The 11,433-nt window shown below is 55.0% G+C and overlaps 1 protein-coding gene across 1 annotated transcript; it reads left to right on the plus strand.

Moving 5' to 3' along the window:
- Positions 1-316: 316 nt before the first annotated feature.
- Positions 317-4,637, plus strand: LINGO4 (leucine rich repeat and Ig domain containing 4; the record flags this gene model as incomplete). Its single annotated transcript, XM_081080454.1, has 2 exons — positions 317-508; positions 2,843-4,637. The coding sequence occupies exon 2, from the start codon at positions 2,856-2,858 to the stop codon at positions 4,635-4,637; it is 1,782 nt and encodes a 593-aa protein (XP_080936580.1). The 5' UTR covers positions 317-508; positions 2,843-2,855.
- Positions 4,638-11,433: the final 6,796 nt, after the last annotated feature.

The following is an 11,433-nucleotide window of genomic DNA, read 5'->3' on the forward strand; positions in this document are numbered from 1 at the left end:
GTACCTACAGGGGACATTCAGATTGAGAGGTGGCATCTGGCAGACTGCAAGACAACCCTAAGGAAGGTGCTCGGCCGCAGAAGTCCCCAGAGGGGACACCGAGAGTCGGAGAGACCCTTCGGAGCAGCCTGACGGACCCCTCGGGGCTGCAGGGCCACGATGCGCCCCGCCCCGCCCCCTCTGCCCTGGACTGGCACTGACTGCAGCCCTCCTTGTTAGATTTATTTATTTATTTTGCACCAACAGGACTGCTGCAGACTCATTCTCGCCTGGTTTAAAAAGAGAGAGAGAGAGAGGAAAAAAAAAACCAGGAGAAATGCTTTCTGGCTCTTTTCTCTACCTCGGTGTTGGCTGCAGCGGCTGCAGCAGCAACAGCGGCAGCGAGAGGCGGGAGGGTGGGCGGGCAGGGGGTGTGAGGCGCCCAGGGGAGGTGCCCTGAATGGGACGGACGGCCCCCAGCCCTGGACGCATGCGGTGCCCAGCTTGATGACGCCCTCCAGCTTCTCCGGTAAGTACCCCCACCCCCTGTCCCAGAGCTGCAGCTGCCCTTCTGCATAACACTCAGAGACAAGCCCAGACCAGTGTGCCTCTCAAGGCTAGAGAAGGGGGTGTGTGTCCACCCCCCACACACACACACTCAGGCAACCATTGATCCTGGCCCCACAGGACTTTGATGGGAAAACTAACATGTCCCAAGTGCCCCTGGGGGCAAGGACTCCAGGGGGACCTCTCCAGTGCTCCTTCTACCTCTGGGAAGGGTTCTCCAGCCTCCCACCCCACCCACAATCAGTGTGGCTATTCCGGAAATCTTTCCAAGAGCCCCCTCCCCACACAGGGCCCCATGCCTCAATCAGGTCTGTTTTTAAAGGGAATGCCCAGGCTCAGTGTGTCTGTAGACAAGAAGAAAGCACCCTATGCCTTGAGGGGATGACACCCCAAATCCTAGCCTGGTTAAGGAGAGAGGGAAGTGGCTCTGACACCTATCTCTTCCTGCAAAGTGGCCGGAAGCCAGTCCTATAGCCATGGAGATTAGCAAAGGAAGTTTGTGATTAAATTAGCCACCTCATACATAGAGAAAAAGGGTTGGCCTCAGATGCCCCCCACCCCTGGCCCAGCAGGCTTTGGGGACTAAGAGGGAACTCGCAGCAATGGGGAGGAGGGAAGCTGAGCTCCACGCTTCGCTGCACTTTTGCCGGATGCAGCGCTCGAGAAGGATGAGTAGGAACTGCAGCAGTAGTGATAAAGGGCTAGCTGTCAGGTGGACTTCCCAGAACAGACACAGGGAGGACGGGAAGGCTAGGGCATGTCTCACCCTGGAGGACTGTTAGAATGCCTCAGATACCTGTTAGGCTGGGACGGGGACACAGGAGGCCACCCGGCCGCCTCTGCCCACCACATGCCATTGTCTCTCGCGCCTAAGCCTCGGAACAGTGTCCTCTGTCCCTCTGCAGTTCAGCTTCCCAACTACTACATCCTCTGAAGTAGCTTCACCAGATAGATCGATAGCCGGGAGCCGTCACAACCTGCCCTCTAGAGGAGGGCATGGAGTGCGGAGGTGGCGGGGAGAAGTCACACCACGTCTCCAGCTGCCTGTCCTCAGGTGCATGCAGGAGAAAATGGGCAGGTGGTAGAAAGCTTGAAGCCTGAAAGCCCAAAGAAGGTCGGGGTCTGCGGCCACAAAGGAAGCCAGGCATCCTGCCTTCATTTAGCCGTCCCCTGCCAAATCCAACACCTCCCCCCCCTGGGGGTCCCTGCTGGCAGTGAACAGGTGAGTCAGGGCTCGCAGCACCTGTGGGACCCCCTCTCCTCTGTCACCTCAGGTGATGTCCCCTGGCCATTGCAGTCATATTCTTCCATTTTTCCCAGGCCCCTGGCCCCCAGAAACCCAAAGATGGGCTGGGCCAGCCAGGGGACGCCTTGGTCCCCACCCTTGACATCTGGCCATCCCTCCGCACCTGTCTGCGCTTTCCTGTCTCTGTGTGTTGCTCAGGCAGCTGCCGCCAACAGGACAAGGGATTTCCCTCAATGCACATACTGGACTCAAATCAAAGCACCATGAAGGAGGGACATAAGAGAAGCCTAAGTGTGAGGACCAAGCAACAAGACTCCAAGCTGGGGCCTCTCTCGGTCCCCCCACACACTCCAGCCTCATCTGTCAGGGGGAGGTGTTGCCCTTGGGTTCTTGTGAAGGGTTCAAATGCTCCTGCGTCCTGTGTCACAGCGAATGTGCAGCTTGGCTGCTGTCCACACAGGCGTTCTGGGGAGACTGGATCTCACCACTCCAGGGCCGTGGGCCCTGCACTAGGCTGGACGAGGGCCGAGGGACAGTGAGTGGGGGCTGGGGCCAGAGCTGAGGCCTCTCCCCACTCAGGATCCAAAGCGACGGGTAGATAATATGGGAGGAGAAGGGTGGGCAGAGAGGGAGAGAGCCGAGCCTGGGGAGAGCAGATTTCAGGGAGAAGGGACCTGAGGTATTCCTGGATCTCAAGGATACAGGGAAAAGCCCATTGCAGGGAGACTCAGAGCTACTTCCCACTGCGTCCTGCCCCAGTCCCATAAAACTTCCCCACAGAAATCAGGCTTGACTAGGGTTCCGTGAGCTAGTAAGCACTTGGCCTGTAACTCAGGGATGACGCGGGAGGAAAGTAGAAGTTCCCCAAAGAGGCGCGCCGGGAGGCCCCAGGGAGGTGTGCACCAGAATTCCTCCTGGGTCTGCGCCCTACTTGCTGGCAGTGCTGAGGTGGGTCGCTCTCTGTCTCTGCTCTAAAGAGGCCCAGGGAAGTTCAGGGTCTCCACCATCTGATGCCATTTTCCAAAAGGGCAGTGTCATCCTCTGTTCCAGGACTGAAGAGAGGATGGCTGCGGCCACCACTCCAAAGCAAGTCTGGCCCCCGTGGACCCCCCTCCTTTTCCTGCTCCTCCTGCCGGGACGGGGCAGTGGCGGGTGCCCTACTGTGTGCGACTGCACCTCCCAGCCCCGGGCAGTGCTCTGCGACCACCGGCGGCTGGAGGCTGTGCCTGGGGGGCTCCCGCTGGACACTGAGCTCCTGGACCTGAGCGGGAACCGCCTGTGGGGGCTGCAGCGGGGCATGCTGTCCCGCCTGGGCCTGCTCCAGGAACTGGACCTCAGCTACAACCAGCTGTCCAGCCTGGAACCGGGGGCCTTCCTCGGTCTGCAGAGCCTGCTCACGCTGAGGCTGCAGGGCAACCGGCTGCGAATCCTGGGGCCCGGGGTCTTCTCGGGCCTACCTGCCCTCACACTGCTGGACCTGCGTCTCAACCACATCGTGCTGTTCCTCGACGGGGCTTTTGGGGAGCTGGGCAGCCTCCGGCAGCTGGAGGTGGGGGACAACCAGCTGGTGTTTGTGGCTCCGGGGGCCTTCGCGGGGCTGGCCAAGCTGAGCGCGCTCACCCTGGAGCGCTGTAACCTCAGCTCCGTGCCGGGCCTGGCCCTGGCCCGCCTGCCCGAACTGGGGGCGCTCAGGCTCCGAGAGCTGGACATTGGGAGGCTGCCGGCCGGGGCGCTCCGGGGCCTGGGGCAGCTCAGGGAGCTAGAGATCCACCACTGGCCGGCTCTGGAGGCCCTGGAGCCGGGGAGCCTGGCTGGGCTCAACCTCAGCAGCCTGGCCATCACCCGCTGCAACCTGAGCTCCGTGCCCTTCCAGGCGCTGCATCACCTGAGCTTCCTCCGGGTCCTGGACCTGTCCCAGAACCCCATCTCCGCCATCCCCGCCCGCGGGCTCAGTCCCCTGGTGCGGCTCCAGGAGCTGCACCTGTCGGGGGCCGGCCTCACCTCCATCGCTGCCCACGCTTTCCACGGCTTGGCCGCCTTCCACCTCCTGGACGTGGCGGATAACGCCCTTCAGACCCTGGAGGAAGCCGCCTTCCCCTCTCCAGACACACTGGTCACCCTGAGGCTGTCCGGCAACCCCCTGACCTGCGACTGCCGGCTCCTCTGGCTGCTGCGGCTGGGCCGCCGCCTGGACTTTGGCGCGTCACCTCCCGCCTGCGCCGGCCCCCAGCATGTCCAGGGGAAGAGCCTGAGGGAGTTCTCGGACATCCTACCTCCAGGGCACTTCACCTGCCAACCAGCCCTGATCCGAAGGTCGGGGCCGCGGTGGGTCATCGCACAGGAGGGGGGTCGTGCTCTTTTCTCCTGCTCTGGGGATGGAGAGCCAGCCCCCACTGTCTCTTGGATGAGGCCGCAGGGGCCTTGGCTGGGGAGGGCGGGGAGGGTGAGGGTCCTAGAGGACGGGACACTGGAGATCCGCTCGGTGCAGCTGCGGGACAGGGGCGCCTATGTGTGTGTGCTCAGCAATGTGGCCGGGAATGACTCCCTGAGGACCTGGCTGGAAGTGACCCCAGCAGAGCCCCCCAATGGCACGGTCTTTGACCCTAACATCACCATGCCGGGGATCCCGGGGCCTTTCCTCCTGGACAGCAGAGGCGTCGCCATGGTGCTGGCCGTCGGCTTCCTGCCCTTCCTCACCTCCGTGACCCTCTGCTTTGGTCTCATTGCCCTCTGGAGCAAGGGCAAAGGCCGGGTCAAGCATCACGTGACCTTTGACTTCGTGGCCCCGCGGCCTTCTGGGGATAAGAGCGCTGGGGGTAACCGGGTCACTGCCAAGCTCTTCTGACCTTTCCTTCCACAGCGGGGACCCAGCCACGCCAGCCAGATACCAAAGGGGAAGGCACAGAAGGCTGTGTGGGCCAGAGGCCGTCCAGAGTAGCACAGGTCTCCCAGGCCTCCTGCCTGCGCCGCGCCCACAGTTCTTGATGCCTCATGCTTTTGCAGTGTGAGGGTGGCACTGTCATCTCTCCCCTGAGGGTCCCAGGGAGCTGGAGGTGTCAGCTGCAGCCAGCCCAGCCCTCCTCCCACCACACACAAAGCAGGAAACATAACCAGGGCTCCAGCCTGCTAGTCTACCCACCAGGCTTCCTTTACACACACTGATACCCTCTAATAAGCAACGCCAACTGCCAAGCACGGCTACGAGACTATTTCAGAGGGAAGTGCCACTCGCTTCTTAGAGACTCTGCTGCTCAACCAGGGGGTCTCCTTCTCTTTTCTGCTGTCCCCTTCCCAGGCACAAGAACCACAGGCTAGGGAGAAGGGGGTGGGGGAGGACACCCCACACACTGGCACTGTGTCCCCATAAGCCTCCCCCCGCCCCCCGCCTGTGTGTGTCACACCATTAAACCTGCCGCCCAACGCCATGACGGCAGCAGCCCCAACTAAACATGATTCCTGGAGTTTTCTTTACTTCAGACTTTTTCCTCCCCCTCTTTCTGTCAACGCTCCTGCCCTCCTGAACGTGTCCCAGTGGCCTCGCCTGAATCTAACAGACAGGGATTTATGCCAAAGGCAAAGAGCCCCAGAAGACAGCAGCATTCCCAGCCCATTTCAGTTGCACCCCTTTCTCCATACTCTCCATCTCTGGAGGAGCTGGAGGAGCGATTCCCCACCTTCCAAGGGGTCTCTCTGCAGCAATTCCAACCCAGGACCCCAGTTCTCATTCTTGAGGGACCTCCCTGTCATTCCTGTGTCACAGATCCCTACTGCCCTTGAGAGAAAGCACGAAGGGAGCTCCTAGAAAAATGACGGACAGAAGCAAGAACCTGCAGTTGTCAAAGGAGAGACCCAGAACGCAGCAGGACTCAGAGGCACAGGGAGGAGGGGCGCTGGGAGCTGCTGTGAAAAGGCGGGGTGGGGCCAGAGGTGGCGGCAGGAATGCCTGCCTCGTTCCCTCCCGCAGTCTCGCCCAGTTCTGTGTTCAGTGCGGCCCCAGTGGGAAGCTGTCTCTGGAGGAGGTCACTGTCTGACAGAGGCCCTCTGATGCAGGGGAGCAGTGGGAGGAGATGCTGACTGCCTGTGAGTGCGCTTCAGACAGAGGGCAAAGTGGGCCAGAATGGCAGAGATGCTGAGAGCTCAGGAGACGGCAGCCTCAGCACCACCGGGAGGGGGGTGAAGAGAGAGGACAGGAGCAGGGAGGAGTGACCGAGAGGTGGACAGTCACGTGGCCCTGGGATGGTCTCCTCTCTGCGACAGCATCTGCACAGCGTCCACCCTAAGAGCCGCGGCCCCCCCTCACCCAACAATGCGCAGGCACCGTGAGCTTCCTGGCTGATTCCTGCTGCTTCTGTCCCTGCTCTGTGACCACTCACTACTCTGACCCTAACAGGTCAGAGGAGCCAGCATCATGGGGACACAGCCGGACTTCACCCCCAGGCTAGTTCCTCAGTGGGGCAGAAGTGGGAAGGCGAGAACCCTGGGTGTGGAGAGTGAGGGTGGAGAAGCCGACAGTCTTAAGACATGGGTATCCTTGCGTCTTCCACCCTACCCCTCCCCCCCAGGCACACACAATTCTCGTAGCACCCCATCAACCTCCCCTCTCCAGTTTATAAGACACCAGGAAGGCGTCTGCCGTGGGCATAGCACTCTCCCGCCTCTCCACATTCTCCACCAGCTGCTTATTAGGTTGCGACGGAGGGTCAGGGGCTAGCGGTTCTCACTCTAGTTGCCCGCTCGGCAATGCAGAAAAGGGCGGAAGCTGCACTGCGGTGCAGAGAAATCTCTGGAAGCCCCTGAGGCAGTGGGGAACAGATGACACAGATGACCTGTGTCTGGAGCAAGTGTCCACGGCAGCACTGCCCAGTGGAAACAGAATGCGAGTCACATATGCAAATTCAAGTGTCCTAATGTCACATTACAAAAGCAAAAAGAAACACACAATTAATTTTAGTGCTATATTTTATTTAATCCAATGTACCCAAACTCTTACCATCTCAATATGTTATCAATATAAAAATTAGCAGTATTTCACATTATTTTTTCATAGGTGTTCTTTGAAAGCCCAGAGTACATTTCACACTTCTAGCGCATTCCAATTCGATCACCACATTTTCACCAGAAAGAATCTAATCTGTATTTAGGTTTCAGAAAATTCACTGTTGAAAAAGTCGATTCACCCATCCAAGCTGTGACCACCATGCGAAAAGTTTTCCAACAACTAAATCAAGAACCTGTGTCCACACTTCAATTCATTAAAACTGAAAGAATGTAAAATCCATCCTCGGTCGCACCAGCCACCTGTCCAGCACTCAGTAACCACAAGTGGTCAGTGGCTGTTCTAGCGGACGGCGCAGCTCCCAACACTACCCCTGTGGGCATCGAAAGGGCCTCCTTGGCAGAGGTGGGCCAAGTATCCCTAAAAAGCACATTCAAGAGGGGAAGTGCCTGTGGAATTAGCCCCATCCTCACACAGCCTCTCCAGCATACCTTCGAGAAGGCAAGCTCGTCAGTGTCGCAAGGTGACCCGGCTGAGCTTGTGCCATCATCAGCAAGCCATTCGTCACCTCCCCTGCCTGGGAAGACTGCCCTTAGCTCAGGTGCGACTGCAGGCTGCATGCATGTGCCGACAGGTGTGTGTGTGCGTACACACGTGTAGGGGTGCTGTGGTTTACACTGTTGGGGAGACCCGACGGCGCTCTGCCCAGGGTGGGACAGAGGAGGAGAGGGGAGAAAGATACCATTTACTGAGGGCCTCTTCTACGCCCACGGCTTTATGTTTGTTTTCTTATGTAATCCTCACATCAATCGGTCCTAGGAGACAGGGCATCTTAGCTGCTGGAACTAGAGGTTGAATAGAGGAAGTAACTTGTTCAAGTACACAGAGCCAGTTAGGAGCTGCATTTGAACTCAGGGCTGTCTGATTAAAACCTAAATGCCTCCGCCAAACCAGCAGCTCTCGTCACTGCCTGCTCTTATAGCCCCTCCCGCAGGGCCTGTCCGCTGCAGGACCTGACCTGCGAGGAAGGGAAAATCCAGAGGTCATCTTGCACCCTGCCTGCTCTGAACAGCTCTTCTTAGGGGGACTGCTGTCGGGGAAGACTCACCTTCCTTCAGTAACTCTCATGCCCCTGATTCAGGAAGCTGAGGGTCTGTTTGCTTTCATTCTTCCTTCTCAATCCCTCCCTAATGTCCTTGCTGCCTCTGCCCCAGGGACCAGCAAGAAGCAGCGGAAACTCCAGGAATCACGTGGACTGAACAAAATGCCTGGCTACCAGCAACAGAGCTTCTCATGACTCACAACAGAGGTTTCCTAGGTCCTTTTCTGGCTTCTACCCACAACTAGCTGTTTGGTTACAGAGAGGCTGCTCAGGATTTCTCACCTAACAGGTGAGAGGAGCCAGCATCATGGGGACACAGCCGGACTTCACCCCCAGGCTAGTTCCTCAGTGGGGCAGATGTAGGAAGGTGAGAACCCTGGGTATGGAGAGTGAGGGTGGAGAAGCCGACAGTCTTAAGACATGGGTATCCTTGCACCTCCCACCCTACCCCCAGCAGGCACACACAATTCTCGTAGTACCCCATCAATCTCCCCTCTCCAGTTTATAAGACACCAGGAAGGCGTCTGCCCCTCGTGTGGCAGACAATCTGTGAGCTGTTTCAGATTTCAGGAGACTTCGACTCTGCTCACTTTCTCCTTAGCCCTGCTTGAAGGAAACTTCCGGAGGTCATCCCGTCCACCCTCCCTCTACCCTTCCTCTCTTCCATGTCAGACATAGTCTCACCTAAGCTGAGAGAGGTTTGGACCCAAAGATACTCTGGCAGCATTTCAGCACTCCCCGAGTTGGTCCCTGGTATATTCGAATGTCACTATTTCCTTTGCTGTGCTGGCTCCCTGATTCAAGTAAGAATCCTGCACAGCGATGGTCACCACTGTTTTCCCAGTCACAGAGCCCCCGGAGAACACCTGGTGCAAGTTGTGACCGAGAATTTCATACATCGCCCACAATCGTCCTGCAGCCATCACAGGCTCCATGCAAGGCAGGTAATGAGCCTCTGCTATGAGAAGTCGCAGGTGGCTGGGAAAGCTGAGGGCGTGGGCTGCCTGTGCTCCCCAGGGCCCACTAGAGGCAAGAAGAAAAGGCTGGGAAGTAGCCGTTAGCACAGGTAAGAGCAGGTGGTAGGATGGACCCTATAAGACAACACACTGTTACTAGGTTGGTGCAAAAGTAATTGCAAAACTCGCCATTACTTTTGCACCAACCTAATACCTCCAGCGTCTTCCTTCCTCTGACCATCTTTGCCTGCCAGCATCCATCTCTCAGAAAGAGGCAGGTGACTTCTGCTGGTGATTCAGGCTGCAAAGCACTGAGATGAGAGACTCCTGAGTCCTCTTCCTCCAAATTCCTCTGGAAGGGGAATTGAGTAGGGAGACTTACAGGGGACAAGGGTGGCCGGAGAGGCTGAGGAGAATGTCTCTCCAAGGACACCTACTATAATCCATCGATCTGAACTACACACTCAAGAGTAGCACCAGTATAATTTCTGAGGCTAAGGCCCCTGCTGCCAGGTGCTGGTTTCTGGTGAAAAGCCTGGAATAATGGGGCAGGAAGGGGTGCCGCCTACAGTGGGGTCACACCCAAAACCCTGGTAGCTGAATGCGTTGGAAGAAATAGTTCGCATGTTGTCCAGGAAGGGGACTCAGTGAGCAGCCAAGGGTCTGGCCCAGGCTCCGGTGTCTGAGAACCCCTCACTGCCCAGCCCTCTAGCTAAAGTCTACTTTCCTGCTTTGGTTTGTTGGGTGGAAAGCCTGAACTCTCCAGGCAACCCAGACTTTATGTTAACTGGTTCCACCTACTGCCTCCTGCACTCCATTTCAGAACACCCTTCAAGGAAAGAGAATGGGCTCTTTGAAACAGGAGATGAGGGTTAAAAAAATTACCGTTCACGCAATACCAGCTTCTCATAACTGAATCTTTCAGTCCTGATTTGGGCTCTTTGAGGGGCAATGAGATGACAGATCCCAAATACACTTGAAAGTGAGCTTGAAATCACCTCACCTTTAAAATTGTCCCTTCTACTCCCCAACCTCCCTACCCAACCGGTTAGAAGCCAAGCCTTCTTCAAAAAATTTCCAGGAAAAGTGATTACACCTGGCTTTTTACTGCTCTGATTAAGAAATTCCTCCTGTGGTTTCATTTTGAATCCCTCTTCTTGGACTTTTACTTCATTTCCTCTTTTTTGCCCACCACCTCCCATTGGAGCTGGAAGACGATGGGCCCATAAAGTAGGTCTGTGCTTTTTATAGCAACAGTGGACATTCTTCATTGGGTCTGAAATACTCTTTTACCTTTTTATGGATAAAAATAGCTATAGCGATTAAGGCCCTCAAGTACCTAGGAATAATCTTAAGAAATATGTAAATTCTATATGGCAAAAATTTTAAAATGCTACTGATGGGACATCAATGACTTAAATATGTATATAGGACGATCCTATATTATAAATACAATACTTCTCCCTTAGGTAATCTAAAAATATGTAATTCCAAGCAAATAGCATTAATAGTACATTGAAAAGTAAATTGTGGTATATTCCCACAATATACTACTACGCAGCAATGAGAATGAATGGATTAAAAACTACACACAACAGGGGGGGTGGCCGGTTAGCTCAGTTGGTTGGAGCCTGGTGCTCTTAACAAGCTTGCTGGTTCGATCCCCACATGGGCCACTGTGAGTTGTGCCCTCCACAACTAGACTGAAACAACTGCTACTTGACTTGGAGCTGATGGGTCCTGGAAAAACACACTTTGAAAAAAACTACACACAACAGTATGGCTGAATCTCACAGAAATTATGTTGAAGAGGAGAAGCCAGAGAAAATTCCTAAAACTTGTATGGAAAGCAATTTGGCAGTACTATACTTGCCAAAATCCTTTTCAAACATTGCTGGTGGAATGAAAATGGGGAAAAAATCTTCATGGGAGGGAGGGAATTTGCAAAATTGCATCTACCCAGATAAAAACAACACACACCCTTCTCTGACCCAGTATTTGCAGTCCTAAGTATTTGTTAGACAGATATGCAAGAGCCAAATGAAATATACTTGGGTATCAATATAATGTTCAAAGATGGTTGAATATATCGTACTATATATCCCTCAGGCTTACTACGAAACTTACTATTTGGCAGATATATATGATACGTACTGTTATGGAAAGACATCTAGACTATATAAAAGGTAATTGCAGAAGAATATGTATAATATGTTATCAACTGGGTAAAAAATATGAATATAATATGCATGTTTTACTGTAGAATATCTTGTGAAAATTCAGGAGAATCTGGTAACATTGCTTCTGAGGCAAAGACTTACTATTCACTATAACAACCTTTTATTCCTTTTGAGTTTTGTAGAATGTGCACGTGTTACTTATTCAAAACACACGTATATATTTTAAAAATTTATACAAAACGAAAAACTGCGTCCCAAAGGCATCTCCTTAGTTAACCAAAGATACAATGTTGCGTGCCTTCACCATTCACGTGAGTGCTTAACGTGAGCCAGGCGTTGCGATAGAAGCTTATGCGAAGGATCTTCGCCTTGCAAGGAGCGCCCAACCCCTGGTCCCCAGGGTGAGC

Source organism: Rhinolophus hipposideros (genome assembly GCF_964194185.1).
Source record: "Rhinolophus hipposideros genome assembly, chromosome: 19".
NCBI lineage: Eukaryota > Metazoa > Chordata > Mammalia > Chiroptera > Rhinolophidae > Rhinolophus > Rhinolophus hipposideros.